Source organism: Rutilus rutilus (assembly GCF_951802725.1).
Source record: "Rutilus rutilus genome assembly, chromosome: 19".
Taxonomy (NCBI): Eukaryota; Metazoa; Chordata; class Actinopteri; order Cypriniformes; family Leuciscidae; genus Rutilus; species Rutilus rutilus.
In genome coordinates this window covers 14,034,069-14,054,673 of record NC_140232.1, presented here as the reverse complement: position 1 = coordinate 14,054,673, position 20,605 = coordinate 14,034,069, and the positions used below count along the sequence as shown (strand labels likewise).

The following is a 20,605-nucleotide window of genomic DNA, read 5'->3' as shown; positions in this document are numbered from 1 at the left end:
TGGTAGTAACAAAGTAGCCTACTTTGTTATGATTTTAGTATCATAATGATTAATAAATGCATGCACAATTATCCTGAACTTGATTTGAACAAATGTCTTTCAACTTATGTGTGCAAAATTCAGAATTAAATGAATGTGCAGCAATTTGTACAAATAGAGAGTCTGTAGGCCTATACTGTTGTAGCCATTAAATAAGCGCATTTAGTTTCATATTTGTTAAAATGTATGAAAAAATGGAAAAAAATAAATCCATTTATGAAAAGTGAATAGCACGAGTAAGATAGGATGCACAATATATCAAGAGACATGGAGTGGGTCAGACATGATTTTGACCACTTCATTAAGTTTTGTTTTGTAGAAAACCTTTCTTTAAAGTGAATTTCGTTTTGTATAAATTGTATCTTAATTTTAATCAATTTTTCATCAACCAATTGCCTGGATTTAGAAAAGAAAAAGGCTACTCTCTGATTATGTAATCCATTATGTGCATTTCTCTCTATAGGCGCGTTCACTATATGGCGATCATCAACTTCATCTTTGCAGCCGACACTGACAGAAAACACTAGTTTATTAATAAAAATCAATGCACACGTCACCGGATTTACAAATGCACATCTTGCTTGTTGCACGCATACATATGTCGAAATAACGAGATATGTTGAAATAACATTATTATTAATAATATATCTTTTAGAATATTTGATTGAATGCTGAATGTTGCGCTTGTTCAGTTTAATAAAATTAAAACTTTAAAATAATTGAATATTAAATATTTAGTGGCCAAGTTTTGCTCATTTATTTATTTATAACGCATTCGTTCCAATGAACTGCCGTAGCCAAGGCGACATCTAGTGTATATATCTATGCCTTCGCACGACGGTGTAATTTACTTCCAGGTAAAGATGGGATCAGTCAAATGAAATACAATAAACGTACAAATAAATATTACAAGTTAAAAACCGATTGGAAATGTCGTCCAATTTTCTAATACTATTATTTGATGACAACAATACATTTGGAAAACAAAATACAGCCATTTCTGCTTTTTTTTTTCTTTTAAACAAACCAAGCTGCACCCTTTTTTAAATTTCATCTTTCATTCCGAAATAGAATAATGAATGAACGCCATACTATGGATTCAATTTACATATTAAGTTGAGTGTATGAAATGGCAAATGTAAATTATATCATTTAATTTTCATTTTTGCACCAAACGTTGCATAAATGTAATGGAAAATGTAAATTTAAATACAAATGCATTGCCATTTTACATATTGCATTGTCATTTTGCATATTACATTTCAAATTGAATATTGCTACCCAAATGCTTCCACACTATCCTCACTTTTTCCGCAAACTCCATTTTACTGCTTATTATTTACCAACATTTATAAAGGAAGTCATGATGAATACATGCATTTAAATGAATTGCAAAAACAATATAAACTGTATGAAAACATCAAAATCCATATAAACCTGTCCTTAACATTTTAATGCAGTGCCATCTTTGTGACTACAATCATACAATATATTTCTATGCAAATGTTGTCATTTTATGGTGTGAAATTAAATGTTTTAAATAAGACAAACAGAATACCAGTGCATAAGAATCCTTTATTCATTCAACTTAATCTATATGCACATGGTTCTTTACCACAGGTTTCATCAGAAAGAAAAGAAAGAAAAGAAAATAGAGGAAAAAATTAACCCTCTACAAAATTTGATATAGCCTCTCTTTGTCTTTACATATTCTGTTCACTCAACACGCGGCAAGCAGTGACATCTAGAGAACATGAGCAGCTCTGAACCCCGTCTAATAGTTGGAGGTTCTAATAGTCAAGTGCTTAAAAGACCCACTAAGTTCTCAGCAATTCCAGCAGGAAAAAAGATGATTTCTCATTTGCATGTTTATGTATTAATGTCTGATTTTGAAAGGCAGTTCTCAGGCTAGACAAATGATCACAGCTGGTAAATTGAATACAAACTGAAGTTCAAAATAAGAGCAGGGAGAAAAATGTGTGATGTCGTGTAAACAAACAAGCATGAACGTGTTACAATCAGCATATTTTGTGCCTGACAGGAAGAATAACTCAAATGCATATAATCCTCACTTCAGGTTCTTCATTTTTTTTTCTGCTGTTAGCATTGCTAAGGTTTATTCCAAGATTGAAATCATGAAGGTTGAAGTAAAGGGTGTCACAGATATGATGAAGGGGGGGCAGGACGTCTCTACAGCTGGCTGACTGCTACCTCAGGACCCCCCGAAATACATCTGAAACCCATAACCAACAACCACTTTCTGGACAATAATGGAGTATCGGCACTGAACTATCAAATGGAACTGATCTAAAGCTCTTTAAATGCTGATAGGAGACACATATGCTGAAGTTACAGGAGTCTGTTGTTCCAGTAAGTCTCTTCTGTAAGAGAACTGTGGGACTGATCTATAATACTGAATCACTGCTGCTATGGAACTTCCTGCTGGTCACTGAACGTCTGGAGAGGGTCTCGTTCAACTGGGGCATGAAAGGAGGGAAGCTGCTATTGCGGGATATAATGAAACCGAAGCAAATGGGAGGAATAAGGCAGAAGAAAGTGACGGGAGTGAAGGGTGAACTTCAGTGTTTACTTGGTGTGAACCATAGAGGTGCTGAACAGAAGCTTCTGCTTTTTCTTTTTCTTCTTCCCCCCTTTCTCATCTACAAAGAAAAGAAAGGGAATGTGTAACAAACGTTCTGGAAATCACTTTCAATCCGCCTTCATTTTTCCTTCGTTTCAGAGTGAGCTAGTTAAGGGGAGTTTCATTTGAATGAATCTGCTGCTGGTTCAAAGAAAAGATTTACTGATTCATTTGAAAGGTCTCTGTCCAGAAGTCCAGAAGTCCCTGTGTGGTATTTTACGCACTTTTGTCGTTTAACAAATGTTTTATTAGTAGTATTTTTAAGTAAACTGGCGTGACACTGCTTTAAAAAAAGTAAATGAAGCAAAAGTGAGTGTAAAGACACCTTAAAATAAACTGTAACCTAACCTCTTTTTGAACAGTAGTGTATATAAATGTTTTTCTCACCAGGGATGGGCAAAGCCTGTGCTGGGCCTTGATGTCCACTGTCCAGCTGAGACAAAGCCTGCTCGAAGGCCTGACTGAAGGAGTTTTGGAAACTGGGTACTGGGACCCGATCCGAGCCGTCACTCTCTCCATCACTGTCTGCCATAGGAGGGGCCAGGAACATGTCTGCTATGGAGGAAAACGCACACGTCACTACAAAACTACGCTAATAAGAGTTAGTGAGCCAACAAGAAACAAGTGTATCAGTCAGGTCAAGTGTTGACAGGAGGCTCACCTTTCTTTGGGGTGCTTTTAGGCCCGGCATCCACACGGGCTTTCCCATCTTTCAGCATCTACACCAGAGAGGATCATCAGTATGGGACAATTTGACACTCGCAATGGCATTATTTTTTTTACTATATTCAAATTTCGTTTTAGTGCAGATTTTCCCACAACATGAACACAATGTGATGGCTACGAAATTGACTTTTGTTGTTATAAACGTGAAAGAAAGTGCTTTAGGCAAACCTGAGCGAAGGACATGCAGTGAGAGTCCTCTTCCACACTGGCGACACTCAAAGACGGACTGTGCTCACTCAGATTAGGGAACATCACTCCATCTGAAATAAATATGGGAAATAAGCACAAAAGACAAAGGCACTGAAGGCCAGGGCAAAAGAGAGTGTGAGCGTTACCTGATAAAGGGCTGGTGCTCAGAGGGGACGGGGGTCCCAGCAGGAACTCTGGGATCTGCATCCCTGAGCCGCTCTGAGGAGGAGATCCAAACGCAGGAAAATGCTGGAGGTTCTCCAGCCCAATGTGCACCTCTGGATCTGAACAACACACCAAGACATTCAATAATCACACCCTGACAAACCAACTACAACATCTAAATTGAGTTAAAAAAATCTGACATTGTGTAATATAAAAAGATAATAATAATAATAATAATAATAATAAATAAAGTTTCTTCAGAAACACAATAAGCATTGGGGAATTAAATCCTCACATTTCCCCTGTTTCCTGTTTTCCTCTATCTCAATCCTCTTCTCCCTTCTCTTTTCATCCCTTGCTTTCTTCTGTCTCAGGCGCTTCCTTTTCTCCAAGTCATCTGCAAGACAGACAAAATTGTTTGTAGAACTCGCAAAAACGATTACATGATAAATCACTATTTATTTTTCCCCAAACTTGAATAGCAAAACATTGAATCATGACATATGTAGTATTATAGTTTCCCATTTCCACTTTGTAAACATGGTTTTCACAGAAAGTGCAGTTTTCCATCAAAATAAAAGCAAGATGGTTTAGAAATTAAGAAATTAAGACATGAGTATGGTATGTATTTTACTTGACTTATTTAATATTTCTTTATCACTTACATTTACTTTATAGTGGAGTTGTATTACTGCATTGTATTATTTAGCATGCATGTACCTGCGAAGCTGTCCAGGGTCTCTTTAGAGAGAACGGGTGGCTGAAGATTAAGCTCACACAGGCTGAACTCACACGTGAGGGGCAGGTGAGAGAGGTAACGATGCCGACGGCGAATATCCTACAAATGAGCTTTGTGTTAATTACTTCATCATAGTAGGCATTACTTAAATCCTGATCCTTTGAGAGGAACATTAATTCACTCTAGTAAAAGATTATTTTTACACACAAAAATAAAAAATTTCGAGTTGTCTTTCTGAGTGACACACACAAAACTAAAGACTCATAACTCCAAAACTATAGCAAGGAGAGTCAAAAGATGGGCATCGTTTGATAGAACACTTTTTAAAGTTCTAGAAAATATACATTACATTAGGATATTCTCATGCTGAGAAACTGGTGAGAAAAGACAAAATATATATAAATATATATATATTTTTGATTTTGCATATCTTTCTTATTTGACATGTAATAACTCAGGAAGGAAATAAGGTAGGAGGAAAATTCTTTTTTGGTGAAGTCCCTCTGCATGTGAGCGGCATCTGGATCAAATTCTGTGGTGAAAGTGCAATCCTTGAGGAATATCTCGTGATCAAAGCAATGGATTATGTTGTGTTTGGGCCCTTTGTAATCGTGAGACTCTGCTGTCAATAAAGATGATTTTCCACAATTCATGCATGTTTAATGGAGTTATGAGCTAAAACGTCACATCAATGCATCTATATACTTCATTGGATGTGCGCCTGAGTACGTGTTAGAAGTCCATGGATTATGGTGAGTTTGGGCTCTTTTTAATCGTAATAATCTGCTGTAAATAATGATGTGCCATTTTCCACAATTTATTCATGCTTCATTGAGTTACGAGTGAAAACGCGACATCAGTGCTCCATCTATATACAAGGCTCTGTGTGCGCCTGTGCGGGTCCGTGTGTGACAAATAACTTTGCACTACTTAGGAGTTAATCAAATTGGCTACATTCACTGTAAACTTCATACTCTAAGCTTTCAAATGACACCTATTTTGTGATGATTCAAAATATGATTCATTTTTTCCCAGCTAGGTGGCGCCCGATTACTCAGCACTCGTTAATAGTTGCATTAATTCTAAGCTTTAAAATGATACCTATTTTGTGTTGTTCCATTCAGTGGTTGCTTAGTAAAAAACAAATTCACGGGGTGGGGGACCGGGGTCATCTGAGTAGTGTTGCTTTCGTCAACGAAAATTATGACGAAATATTGTCGTCAACGAACCGTTATCACCTGACGAAAACGAGACGAGACTAGACGTAAATGCATGGTCATGTGACGATGACTAAAATACATGTATAATGCAATATCGTTGACGAATAAAAACGAGACTAAATGTGGTTTAAAAAATAAAAACTATGCTAAAATGTCTCTTCATTTTCGTTGACTAAAACGAGACGAGACGAAATGTAACGTCAAGACGAATGAGAGAGTTGTGCGTGAACCCATAGCTTTGTCGGCTTTAAAATCTGGATTGCGATCTGGTCACCCGATTATCAGCGAATTTAACCATATATTACTCCATTAGTTATTCTATTAAAATGTCTCATTGATATATTTGACACATTCATAATCATTACTTTTGCTGGTTCTTTGTGACAGCTGTTATGTGCGTTATTGGCAGCGTCTCTTGTTACATGAACACGTCACCGCATCAGCGCCAGAACATGGAGATTTTATTTTAGAGTAGATATAATCGCACAACCTATTCGATATTTTATAATTAAATAAACTAATTGAATATCCAAAAATCGTGACTCATCCCTGCATGGAATCTCTTGTTTCTTTTCCCAAATCTTCACTCACGTCACGTCTCAACCATTTTCTAGCTATTATAGGCTAAACGTTTCTTGGTTCGCTTTTAATTAGGCCTATTATATTCGTATTCTTTACTGTGGTAAAGTAGAAAAACGCTGTAGGACAGATAGCCTACATTTGTACTTGCATGTCAAATTCTTTTTAACACAGTTTGTGCTTGTTGACATTGGGCGCGAGTTTAGTTGTAAAGCGCGTTTGACACGTGTGGGTGATTTTTAGTTTCACTTTCTCTGGCAGCGCAATCTCAAACACAGCCTAAATATCTCGCCCTTGTGGAGGATAAAATTCACTCTTCAAACCAATTTACATCAAGTAGAAAACACGAAGATATCATAAAGAGATCGATATCTTCGTGTTTTCCTGCTCGTGTCCCACATCCCTCTCAAAGCGCAGAGTGTATCACGCGTCTTTGTGTGGAAATATAAAACGAGTTTTTTTTTTTTTTAATAACCCCCCAACCACCGCCGGTAGTTGGTCCATTACCGCGGTGGTAAAAAAAACCTGCCACCGTCACAGCCCTAAATATAGGCCTACTAAATATCCTATAATAAGATAGCCTTGTTTGAAATTCTATATTGACTGGGTTAAATAGAATTGCATTACTAAAAAGAGACTAAAATACAATTTTCATTGACTAAAACTAGACTAAAGTGTCATCAGTTTTCGTCGACTAAAACTAGACTAAAGTGTCATCAGTTTTCGTCGACTAAAACTAGACTAAAATGTCATCAGTTTTCGTTGACTAAAACTAGACTAAAATGTCATCAATTTCCGTCGACTAAAACTTGACTAGACTAAAAAGAGTATGAACGTGACTAAAACTAATAAAAACTAAAATGACAGCCTGACACAAAGACTAGACTAAAACTAAAATTAAAACAGGCCGCCAAAAACAACACTACATCTGAGGTCATCTGAAAATGTGTGACAGTACTGTCATAAATGTGAGAGACTGTGTACCTCAGAGACCGTTTGTCCATCAATCTCCACTACGGTAGCGGTGATCGACTGAGGGCTGTTCTCCAGGCTCCCGTACTCTCTCAGCAGACAGCGCACGTTCACCGGGTGCAGAAACATCTGCTGACCATCCTCAGCTACAGAGAGAAATAAGTCATATTTACTCTCCATTGCTTACACATAGTTAGTGTTACAATATAACTGGAAAAGAGGTTTAAAGCCTCATTACAAATAGACTAACACACACCTTGATAGAAGTAGTAATACGGGCCATGATGAGCAGTCTGACTGGTCTGAGGGGTCTCTTCTACAGGTCTGTCTTCCAGAGCCCCTTCAGGCATCTCCTCAGCCACCTCAGGAACACTCGGAGCGGTCATCTCTTCCACTGGCTCCTCATGAGCCTCCTGTAGCTCATCATCAAAAGCTGAGGCATACTGCAGGATGGGCTGTGGTGGGACACACTACATTAAGCCCAATGACACGCACTGATATTTGGTCAATATTCAGGTTCCATTTTAAGTGTCTAACTACTATATACTAACATTTAAATTAATCATTTGATACAATGCACTTATTGTGTGCTTATATGTTTTACATTGTACCTTTACCAGAAGAATATACCTACAGGTAATAACAGCTGTAATTCTGTAAAATCTATAATTACACTCTAACCTTACCCGTATCCCACCTCAATAGCAGCAAAAGTGTTTTGGTTTGCACTTTATTTTACAGTATGTGCACTTACCTAAGAAAGTACTGGGTAATACTGTAACTACATGGGTTAAGGTTAGGTTTAGTGGCAGGTTCAAGTTTAGTACCTAGTTATTATCCAGCTATCGCAATTACTAATAAGTGCATAGTATGTACACGGGGAACAGGACTGTAAAATTAAGTTTGCAATACAACATGAACACAATAAGCACATTGTACCTAACATTCTTTTTAGCAGTTTAACTCAGTCTACACCGGACACGAGCGGCGCGACAAAAGCAAATGGGTCATTCCGTTTCAACTCAACCAGAGGTCTCCGGCAAAAAAAAAATTTTATTATCTTTTTTTCCCTGGTGAAAGAAATACATAAACGAAGAAGAAAGGCAAAATAATAAATGTCATGAATGTATATATCCTGAGTAATCCACTATTTTGTAGAGGGGGGCAAAAATGACAATTTTCACCTGAGATTTGGAGCCAAATTACAGGAAGGTAGAGAGATAGCAGCACCATTATTAGTTAAATCTGTTTACATTTGCAATCTTTGTTGCATTTTATGCTAATGGTGACAGTTCAAAAATTGGAAAAAGCATTTCTTTCTTTTTATATCTACGACATTTAATATTTGGCTTTCACCATCATTGATGTTCATCTTTCTTCAGAAAAAACATTAACAAAATAAGAAATTTGAGCTGGAGAAGTTTCTGAAAATGGATTGATTTGACATGGAATGACCCAAAAGAACCCATTATAATCAGTAATGCTCTCGTCCAGTTTAGACAGCCTTAAGCTGTTGCGGCACTGGTTTAGGAAGAAAAATAAAAGATTCCAAGTGGAGTTCAGTGGAATAATTCTTGAACAGATCACACCGTTTACTGTCTATCATATTGCTAGAGCTGAATTAGAAGCCATAAACTTGCAACACAGCACTTGACTAAGACTTTTTAATTTTCCTATGCTGTGTAAAAACAATTAATGACAAAATTCGCAAGCACAGTGGATGATGACTATTTGTCAAACAGCCTTTGATTGAGACCATCACGATCATTAATTACATTTTTTTTTTTTTTTATGCATTTGGCAGACGCTTTTATTCAAAGCGACTTACATTGCATTTCAAGATACACATTTACATTCTTGTCAGTTCTTGCTTTCCCTGGGAATCAAACCCATGACCTTGGCATTGCAAGCACCAACGCTCTACTGTTTGAGCTATAAGCTACAGGAAAGCTTAAAATCTGAAGCCCAGAGCCTGTGGGGCAGCAGAGCAGAGTCCTAAAAGGAAGGAGCACAGTTTCTACTGACCTTGGAGTTAGTGAGGTTCTTGACCACAATCACCTCTGGAGAGAAGTGCTCTGACAGAGATAGTTTCCTCATGTCCGCCACATCAACAGAACCGCCATCCTTACGGCGACACTTCAAAAGACCCTCTTCCCGCTCCTGTTCATTCAGAGATGAAATGTGAGGGTTACATGTTAGAGTGCAGTGTTTGGAGAGTAACAAAATCTAACAATTTTCAATAATGTAAAATAACTCAACACTTTTCCAAGTCGTGTAGCCGTTTAGCCTTTTTAAATGTCACCATGTATTTATTCAGTTTCATAAAAGCATGAAGCATTAATGGTTTATAATAATAAATGACATATTGCAAGTTATTGTCTCCAAAAATGGCTTTAATGTAGTTTAAGATATTTTTAAGTAACTTACAGCAATTTTATTTGTATTTATGCATTTGGCAGATGCTTTTATCCACAGGGACTTTTCAAAGTGTTAAAAAAAATAATCATGTAGCTTTTCCCTTTATCATTTTTTCAGGTATTTAATGTCACATTGTATGTTTTCAGTTTTATAAAACAGTTTTTAAACATTATATAGTTGGTTGCATGTAAACCTTCAAGTTTGCTGTTATCAACCTAAATTCTCATCGTTTTTCTGAAATAAATTATAAGTTAAGTTATACAACTCATGTTTTTGTCCCCTTAAATAGCTTCAATGTCAACATCTAAACTAGTTGAGTAACTTATACAAACTACTTTTGAAAACAGCAGTGTGACTTGTTTAACTAGTTTTGAGTTTCAAAGCAGCTTGTCCAACCCAACATTCATATGCCGGTGTGAATGTGTGTGTACCTGCAGCTGCAGTAAGGCGCTCTGTATGAAACAGGCCTGTGGGTTGTCCTTCTCCTGGCTGAGCTGGGATTGGAGAGCCATCCTCTCTTCAGCCAGCAAACCCAAAACCTGGTGCTGAGACGCCAGCAGCAGCTTAGAGTATGCGCGCAAATGCACATCTGCAGAAAAAGTGTCAAATAAGACATACTCAAGTGATCACCACAAAAATATCATGCAAACAGCAGAATGCCTCACCTTCAAAATGAATGGGCTCCTCCACTTTAACCCACTGAGAGCTGGGAAGAGCCACAAGCGATCCCTTCTCTCTCCGCATCAGACGCATAGTGATGCTGTTACCAGACACATACTGACGGGTCTCCATTGCAACCACACTGAAAGTTGACAAGATGGGTTTTATTGACAACATAAATGAGGCATTACAATTTGTTCACTTTGAGTAAATATGTACACTACTGGTCAAAAGTTTGGCATGATTCATTTGTTATCTTAAATGAATCTCTTATGCTCAGCAAAGCTGCATTTATTTGATCAAAAACACAAAATCTAATATTGTGCATATTAGAATGCTGAAAATTCAACTTTACAGTTACAGGAATAAATTACAATTTACAATACATTAGAATAGAAAAAGTAATTTCAAATGTTAATATTTCGTAATATTACTGAATTTTTCTTCAAATAATTGTAGTCTTGTTGAGCATTAGAGACTTTTCAAAAGCAATTTAAAAAAATCTTAATTATTCCAAACATTTGACCAGTAGTAAATGTATATGGCACTTTTATGTACCAGGTGTTTGATTTAGAGGAGAACTAAAGTTTACATAATGATGTTCACATTAAAGATGCAGTAATCGATTTCTGATGAGCGCTTTTAAAAAATTGGGAATATTTGCTAGATGTCTGTTCTGTTTGTGCTGAAAAAAATTGTGTGTTTGTACCTAGTCCCAGCTGTGTGAATAGGAGAAAAACTAAAAGTGGATCGTACCTATTAGACCAAACACCATAACACTCTTGTATCAACTCATGATGAGGGAGAAGAGTGTGAGCAAAGGGGACATTTGTAGAAAGAGAGACGGCTGAGATATAACCAAAGAGGGAATGGTCAGAGAAATATAACTGGAATTACAATCAGGCAAGACCTAGGACCTGCTTTAATATTGTAAAATCTTTCCAGCGCTAGAGAGACATTAGAGAGCGGGAAAGCCTGAAAACAGATGCAGAGTTTGCTTTTGTTTCTGCTTGATACATGGGTAACACAGATTTTTGCTTTGTTTCACAGAACCAAGATAAGCTGTTGTTGTTAAATCGCAACAGATTCATCCATACTTGCGTGAGCTTTTTTTAATGTGGTTGCCTGTGGTGCATAGCACGTTTGTTATATTCGGGGCGAGCAATGAAGGTGTGTTTGTTTGGGTGTCGATTTCAAATATCAACAGTGTTTCTCAGAAATCGCTTACTGCACCTTCAGCCAAAACAAATCAAGCATTATAAACTGCCAATTTCAGTATGAACCTCTTGAGATCAGCGCTGTGCACGGCCTCATAGCAAATGGGGCACTTGGACCAACTCTTCTCACTCAGAGAGAGGTAGTGCAACATGCATGGCCAACAGTAGATGTGGCCGCAGCGCGTGATGTGGGCCGCCACGGGGGGATACAGGCAGATCGGACAAGACGGCACCTCATGACTGTAGATGCGCTGTGTGGAAAGAGAACAAATCATGAGCAACATTTGAAGAAACTGCGTTGACAGCATATACAAGAAAGAGTAAAGTCTGAACTGACCACTTGCTGCACGCAGTCCCAGTCCACCAAAGTGTCCGGATCAGTGAAGTGTGCTTGATAGTCCTGATCGTCAATCACCACAAACTGGCAACTTGTCGACAAAAGGAAGATGTGCTCATCAGCTAATCGTTTTTCTCTTTTGACAACGTGAACTGACACAAGTACACCAGAACAAATTAAGCAATCACATTGACTGCAAGCTGTTAATCCAGTTTGGCCAAATGGAAAAAGGTGGAGCAGACCTAAACTGTTTAATTTAACCTTTAAACAGTACTCAAGTGTTATTACGGTTAACTAAAACTATTAAGGAACATTTATGTTAACTGAAATCAAATTTAAAGCAATTTAGATAATACTTTCAGTAAATAAATCAGTAAGTTGCCAAGGCATCATTTCTTATTTATATTATTTATCAAAACTAAACTAAAATTGAAAATAACCAAACTAAAACTGTAGTTAAAAATAATTTAATTCTAAATATAAAAAAAATAATATAATCCTACTACATTAGGGGTCATGACATGGATTTTTTATTTAATATTTATTTAATTGGTTTAATATTAATCAAGTTTTTGCACAAAAAACAACTATATATGAAAAAAAAAAAAAAGAGCTTATTTTCAACCTTCATTCTGACCCTTCGTCTGAAATGATCAGTTTAATAACGGGCGGCTCCTTTAAGGCTTGTCAGTAAACAGCCGCTGTTATGACTGACTAACGTAACCCACTCGCTATTACATGCAAGTTTGTGTTTTGAAAATATTATACATATAAAACCTTCATTATGAAATTATTTACTATGGTGAGATGATCTATAACCATTGTCGATGTCTTGCTCTGGAGGCAGTCATAATGTTTAACAAATGTTTTTGCACATGTGACATCACAAATCCCGCAGTTTTTGGAGCTTAATTAAAAAAAATTCTTTGTTTATAATGAGGAGGATGTTTTAAGCTCTAAAACTTGCAGGATGTTTTAATGGATCTCTTATATGTCAAAAGCTCAAGGCGAATTTGATTTCTCACGTCATGACCCCTTTAATAAATTATATAATAGTACAATAATGATACTAATATAACACTGCTGTACACTAAATATTATTGCGTGGTGTGATTTAATACCAATTGATATAAAAATGCGCAACATTCTGCTATACTCACTTGGCCTGTAGGAAAAGCTCCTTGTTGAAGGGCTTGTGTTTGTGACCCCACTTGTTGCGGCGACCCCAGCAGGAATGGCCATCTCCTCCGGAGCCAAAATGGCCTCCACGTGGCTCAAACGTAAAGTTGAGCAGGTGGTTCAGACTTATCTTTTTGGGTCCAGCGAACTGAGCCGGGCTAAACTCTGCCCGGCGGTTCTCTGCTACCTAATGAGAGAGAACATAAAAGTTTATCCTGGTTATTCCACATAACTACAGGTCTATTTGTTTACTTTGTGTTATTTTCTAGTAGTTCATTAAATGCAGTAAGGAAGCATAAAAACAGCCCTTAATGAAAGCACAAATGAATCACAATCCAAAGGCTTATTGTAACACACCTCTTCTCTTCTCCCACCACCAGCGAGGCCATACTGTCGCCCCCCTCCGCCACCTCTCTGAGGGGGTCTCTTGTCAAAATTCTTGCTTTTCTGTGGCTGGGAGCGACGTGGGCCTGGAAAGCTCTCGGCCTTGGCAAAAGTAGGCTCGCGCTTGCGGCTATAGCGCTTTGAGCCCCCATTATTCTTACCATCTAAAAGAACAGGAAAAAGGAGGATAAACGTCAAAATACATGAATATATTACTCCAAACATAACATAAGACAAGGGGGTGCCTCCACCAACTTCAGGGAAAGTGTAACATTTTCTTGATTGCAATATTGATACGTGTAGTCCCTCTGCCAGCTGAAATTAGATATATGGCCCTTTTGTCAAATGAAATATTTTTGATAACACTGAATTTCACACAGGCCTTCGCTAATCAATTCAGTCACACACTGCACTTTAAAGTGTTTCAGAGGACCACATGATAAGAGCAGGGGGTGTAAACAAACATAGCTTATCATCTGGCAGCAGAGATCACTGTCCCATACGCTTCACAAGCCCACAACAAAACATTGTCAAACTCATAACTAAAACATAAGACAACACAGTTTAATTTATCTACAGTGATTTGGTTCTGATATGCTGGAGGGCAATACAGCACTGAAGCTTTTCGTCTGGTCACATGGCAGACTGCTGACAAGAATAGATCCTGACCATGATCCTCATGCCTCTGATCTGCTACTAAGAGGAGCAGCAGACACAATAAACCTAAATATGTTTCTCCTTGGGGGAATGCAGTTGGAAATGTTGGGTTAGTTTAGGAGAATTCAGTTTTGATATTGGTTTATCTATATAAGAGAGTGACACACACACACACCACCCATGTTGTGTTATTAGAACATTAGTTTCTAATGTTTCTAACAAAGCAGTCTGATCAAGTTGGGAAACGGTTGAACTAGTATCCCATAAAAGGTTCAGAGTTCCACATTCGTCAAAGAATTTACAGCTTTCAGTCCATGTGTTTATGTAATTTATTGTGGTGTCCAGTGCATAGATCCATTCCACCTTACATTTACTCATGTTCTGATAACACGGGTAAGTTAGTGATTGTCACTCCTCTATATAGATAGATAAACAGATATCAATAGTTTTGATTCAAAACTTAAATCCAATTAACTACTAACCTAACATTTCTGAATTCCCATAAATATATAAATATATTATATATAAATATAAATATAAATATAAATATATATATATATATATATATATATATATATATATATATATATATATGTATGAAGACTTCAGATGCAAAATCCTCTAAGTGCCATCTGAAATTTTCTTCTAAAATGATCATTTTTATCAAGCTCGTATATTTAGGTACAATAATTTGACTTTAATGTCAATTAATAGGTAATTTTCATTGCCATTAAAGTGAAATAACTGAACATAAACATACAAGCTTGATAAAAATGATCATTTTAGAAGAAAATTTCAGACGGCACTTAGAGGCTTTTGCATCTGAAGTCTTCATATTATATATATATATATATATATATATATATATATATATATATATATATATATAATCTGAAGTCTTCATATTATATATATATATATATATATATATATATATAACACTGTTCATTAAATTTATTTATACATATTTTTTTATTTTTATATAAAATATTTAATATATTCTATCATAGGTCTATCTAGATTCATATTTGATGTTGATTAAAATATGAATGTACACCAAAATAGTAAAACATACCTGAAAACAATTCTAGTGGAACTACTGCCTCTTAATGAATAACAGTTCATTTCTGACACGTTAAATGCTAAGCTTTATTGATATTTTACGATTTTCTCCATTGTTTATTCGAGAAACGGGCCAATCGCTAGCCGTGGCTACGTCATCTCGGCAGACACAAACAAAACCATGCCGCAAGTCCCAAACATATAAATACTTTCCCCTCGAAGCAGACCACGACAATCGTGTGTTTGTGTGTATAAGACGCTGATTCTGTACCTGTTTTGGCTTTAGAGTCAGTAGGAGTCGAGCCTGTAGAGCTAGAACGGGGCGGGATCTTCGTGTTGCTGCTGCTGCTGTTGTTTGCGTTTGGGTTTTTCTCCATTTTGAGGCCGAACTCCGGGGAGAGAGCTTCGGAGCTCTTTAGCATTAAACGGGGAGAACAACGGGTAGCAGTAGTTGTGAACGCGGGTCAGGCGACGAAGGCCCTTATTCATTTCTGTCAAACGCGGAGACTCCATTACGGCGACATCTTGACCACAGACAAACCGAGAAAAATAGAGACACAATCCAAATGTCTCAGTAAAAAAAAAAAAGCTGTGCGCTAACACAAAAAAACAAGTGCCCAAAAAGCGGGGCCTCGCCCCTTGAAAAGCGCAGTTTTCCTTGGCGTGGGAATTGTTGCGCCCCACAAGGCGTTAGCCGCTCTCCGAAAGAGGAAAACGGATGAATAAATGGGTTTTAACCCAAATTTTACTTCAGCTAAATAAAGTCAGGCATATGGCGACGGGTCGCCAAACGGGAACCGTAAACACCCGGATGAGGGTTATAAGCCTTACAGGGGTTACGAAGTGCGCATGCGCGGAGTCGCCGCTTCTCATTGGTGCATCCGACTGCAAAATGTGGTGTAATCTTACAGTCTATGGGTGTAATGCATGTGTAATCTCGCATACTTTTTATAGGCGAAGAGTTCTGTTATTAATATATGGTTTATTTGAGAAAAAAAAATGTTTACAGACGTTTTGAGTTAATAACAAAAAAGCAGCAGTTGTTTTAGTACAGAAGAAAAAGTACACATGTGTGACCTACACAACACATGGCCAGAGTTCATAGTCTTCACACAATTATGGGCTACTCAATTTACAAATCACTTACAGTATAAAATGAAACCTGTTTCGTATATTATCAGAAATGTTAGGGCTCCACATGAACCATGTGCTATTAGTTGTATAAAATAAAATATCAGAACATCTGATCACTGCTTGGTTACAACTACCACAAAGTTGTGTATGAGGGGTTTTAGATCTCTTCATTATCATCACTCCAATCTTCGTAAGCTTCCTCCTCTCTGACAGCACTCAGGGAACAGCTCAGGATTGATCTCCTAACCTCTTGTTTTTCGGCTGTTGTGGAAGGGAAGAGAAACACAGAATACGGTGTGTTCACAAACTTGTCGTATTAAATCCCTTGTCTACTCAAATATCACAAACTATAAGAAAATAACACTTATAAATTTGAATTTATAGTACTTCCAGAGATGTATAGTTTCCCATCTGCCACTCTTTTCCAAAAGAAATAAATATACTAGTTTTGTGAAAAAAAAAAAAAAATCCATTTTGATTTCATGTTGGCTATAATTTTCTCGTGATCTTGACAAAACGAAAGTTTGTTTTCTCAAGATGATGACTACATTTGCATCAAATGATTTATCTGTGCACATCATTATTTTCAGTGTTGGGTAAATTAAATTACTCTAAAAAAGTAATTAATTACTAGCTACTAATTACATCTTCAACAGAGTAATTAGATTACTGTACTTATTACTCTCTTTAGAAAGTATTGCATTAGTTATTACTAATTACTTTCTAAATCCCATTTCAACCATGCCCAGTTCAACAATACAAGGATAGACATGAAACGGCTCTTTTAATTCATTCAAATAAATAATAGAAAATTGCATAAATTATTCTTGAACTGACCAAAGAATTACATTAAGGAGCTTACATTAATTGAATTAAACTGAATATACTTTATTGTCTCATTTCTGGGAAATTTGACTTGGACTTCCATAACACGGTCAGAACACAACATTTGGACTTTTACATAACACAGTAGTAAGGAGATAAACCTAAATTGTATTAAAAAACCTACAGTATACCAATCTAATCTTAGTTTTGGAATTCTCTATTCCATAATTTAACCTCAGTTTTATAATTATTTGATTTACACATCAAAATCCTAAATCATCTCCCTAAGGGTAGTAAAATTCTCATGGAAAATGTGTGTCATCAGCAGCAATTTTGTTTAGCTTGTTTTAAAATAGATACCTTGTACAACTTTAGAAGAATTGTTCTATAGTCTATAAAGTATTTAATGCAATTACTGTAATTAAATAACAGAAAAATTAAGAGTAATCCCTTACTTTACTTTTTTCAAGGGAAAAGTAATTAAATTACTTAGTAATGATAACACCCAACACTATTTTTTTCATGTGCCCTCATAATCTTTACACCAAATAACTTCTCCCTCTAGCAGTGACATCTCTTCTCTTCTCTGTTGATGTTTATTGGCATGAAGGCAGGACAACCTGTCACTCACATGACATCACAGCAATAGCAAACTACAACCATCCAATCAATCAATCAACGATGGACAAAACCAAGTCTCGCCCTACTGTACATTTCGTGTTCGAGAAGCCATTTAACTCAGATTTGTCACAATAAGGAAGAAAAGACTATCAAGTTCCATTTCATGTGGACTTTCACGTTATTAATCTACAGCAAAAGTGCAGTGCTCCTAATACACACGGCATGACATTTAATTGCTGTTGGATAATGGATTGGATCTTTATGTCGAGATCACAAGAAAACAAGAAAAAATAATTACACGTTGCCTCTTAGGACTTCTGTAGACTCTAATGTAACTTAGAAAGAACCTACCATCTGTTTTGCAGTCCAGCAGCATTCTGTCGAGCTGTTGTCTATTGTACTTAACAAGAAACTTCTGACATGTTCTAATCGTTCCTGTGGAGGAGATCAAGAAGGACATGGATGGCAGTAAGAAACACACGTACAGACATTGTGGGGAGTTGGCTTTCATCTAGACTTCTAAATTTGGACCAGTACCTCCAACATGTAAACAGTTGAAGAAGCACGGCACCCTCTGGCCTCTGTTCTCAAGGCAGGTGATGAAAGTAAGGGCAGACCAGATGAGTTGATAATGCCCTTTCCTGCAGCGTATGAGGACCACTCCGGTGTGGGCATTCAGGTATTTCACTACAGAACATGTGAAAAGATTTTACCTTTCTGTAACGAGACGTTACGGCTGAGCTAAGTAAATGCAATGTCGCTAAATGAGTTATAGACGGTAACGTAAAACAAGATGATCAGTCGGATTACTTCTTATACGTTGAGATCTTCACGATGAGCACAACATGAAAACAAGACCAGTGTTTACCCGTCACCCCTATGTTAAAGTGCGCTGATCCGTAGTCCCCGTGTGCTCGGTTCACGGCTGCTCGGACTGTGTGGTAAATGGCTTTATCCTCCAACAGTGGCAGACTGCTCCGTTCAGAGAAGCAAATCTCGCATAGCAAATACCTGCACACAGTCCAAAGAATAACGAAAGGTCGGAATTGTTTAGAAGTTCAAATCTTACCAAAGTGCAAAATATTGTGTTGTTATTTATTTATTTATTTTGCTTCTTCATTACCTCGACTTAAATCTGACCATATTTCCAACACGTGCATAACTGGCTTTGAAAACAATGCACTTTGCTTCCGGGTTGCTTTTGGCCAATAATATTCCACGTTGGTCAAAATGGGCGGGGTGACAGTTTGACATCAGCATAGCTGATAAGCCATTTTTAACAGTAACACAATAATCATAGTGGCAGACCGTTCTTCTGAAGATCACTACAGTTAAAACAGAAAGAATATTAGAGGTTTTTAGTAGTTAGGATTATTTAGGGTAGTTCGACCACTTCGTTGTCCTGTTATCTTAAAGGGATAGTTCACCCAAAAATGAAAATGTTGTCTTCATTACTTAGCCCACTGACCCTCAAGTTGTTCCAAACTCGTATGAATTTATTTCTTCTAATGAACACAAAAGAAGATGTTTTAAAGAATGATTTCCTAGTGTATATATATATATATATATATATATATATATATATATATATATATATATTTCTATTGGAGTCAATGGGTGCCATCAACTTTGGTTACCAACATAAAAAAAAAAAAATCTTCTTTTGTGTTCAACAGAAGAAAGAAACTCATACATGTTTCAAACAACTTGAGGGTAAGTAATAAAAAATGTAAATAACATTTTTGGAGAGAAAGTTTAGGCCTATACAAAAACCAGGCTGATATTTGAAAGCAGTTCTTAATCATATTCATTAATGCACATATGCTGACATTTAATTCATGCACATTTAATTTCCCATTTATTGTATTTGTTGACATTTTATTTAGCCTATTTGAATTTGTATTATTGTTTATTAAAGTTGATTATTTTTTTCTGAAAGAGAATAGATAGCCTATGCTTTTCTTATCAACACTTTACGGTTACACTTTATTTTAAGGTGACTGTGTTACAGTGTAATTTTATATTTAAGTACAGAGTAAAAATAATTAACTAGATGTACTACTCTATATAGGGTTTGGTTTAGGGTTAGTTGCATGTAATTATGCATTATTTATAGTTATTGTACAGTAACTACATGTAACGTGTTACCAGAAAACTGTAAAATAAAGTGTTAACCACTTTACATAAGGTAGCATTTGTTAACATCAGTTTATGAAAAATGGCCTACTTCTAGCATTTATCAATCTTTGTTAATTACAACATTCACCAACAGATTATTAAAATCAAAAGTCGTATCTATTAATAGCCTTAACGGACCTAAATGAACATGAAGTTGCATTTTCATTAGCTAACTATTTTTAATAACTTAACGAAGATTAATAAACATTGAAACAAATGTATTGTTCGTTAGTTATGTTTGTTAATGCATAAAGAACCATAAGCACTTCTAACATGTCTGGTACATTTAACAACACTTTATTCACACCATGTTTTAAGCACACGAGATGTTCCCATCATAATTGTAATATCATTATTAACTGAAAGAGGGCGCTAGACAACAGCCAAAACTTAACCTGAAGGTTGCTTTACGTTGCCCATTATTTGTCACTGAAAATATAAACTATATAATACTAACATTAATAATATCGATACGATTTAAAATGAATAAGAACAACATGAAACATAAAAATGAGAGGTTTTGTAGGCTATCTAGCATCAACCACGAAACAACTTACGCATAACTTTTTATTATAGAAATATAATTATAGTGGTCAGCGGTGACTTATAAATGTCCTTGAAGATTTACAAATACGCTCAAAACACAAATGTCCTTGTGGCACA

At 36.4% G+C, this 20,605-nt stretch overlaps 2 protein-coding genes across 3 annotated transcripts; both read right to left on the bottom strand.

The window, feature by feature from the left end:
- Nucleotides 1-1,594: 1,594 nt before the first annotated feature.
- rnf10 (ring finger protein 10) lies at nt 1,595-15,985 on the bottom strand. 2 transcript variants are annotated; one of them, XM_084389084.1, is made up of 17 exons: nt 15,456-15,985; nt 13,439-13,629; nt 13,063-13,268; nt 11,903-11,993; nt 11,632-11,816; nt 10,354-10,490; nt 10,120-10,277; nt 9,296-9,430; nt 7,527-7,725; nt 7,283-7,416; nt 4,481-4,598; nt 4,056-4,157; nt 3,742-3,879; nt 3,575-3,666; nt 3,342-3,399; nt 3,068-3,235; nt 1,595-2,699 (listed from the first exon to the last, which is right to left on the bottom strand). In XM_084389084.1, exons 1-17 carry the CDS (start codon nt 15,604-15,606, stop codon nt 2,626-2,628), a joined length of 2,337 nt encoding a protein of 778 aa, XP_084245210.1. In that variant the 5' UTR covers nt 15,607-15,985; the 3' UTR covers nt 1,595-2,625. The 2 variants fall into 2 exon arrangements, with proteins under 2 accessions (XP_084245210.1, XP_084245211.1); XM_084389085.1 differs by having other exon boundaries at nt 3,068-3,232.
- A 163-nt stretch (nt 15,986-16,148) lies between these two features.
- On the bottom strand, nt 16,149-18,967 carry pop5 (POP5 homolog, ribonuclease P/MRP subunit). The gene is made up of 5 exons (XM_084389090.1): nt 18,888-18,967; nt 18,633-18,775; nt 18,302-18,451; nt 18,116-18,199; nt 16,149-16,579 (listed from the first exon to the last, which is right to left on the bottom strand). Exons 1-5 carry the CDS (start codon nt 18,905-18,907, stop codon nt 16,476-16,478), a joined length of 501 nt encoding a protein of 166 aa, XP_084245216.1. The 5' UTR covers nt 18,908-18,967; the 3' UTR covers nt 16,149-16,475.
- Nucleotides 18,968-20,605: the final 1,638 nt, after the last annotated feature.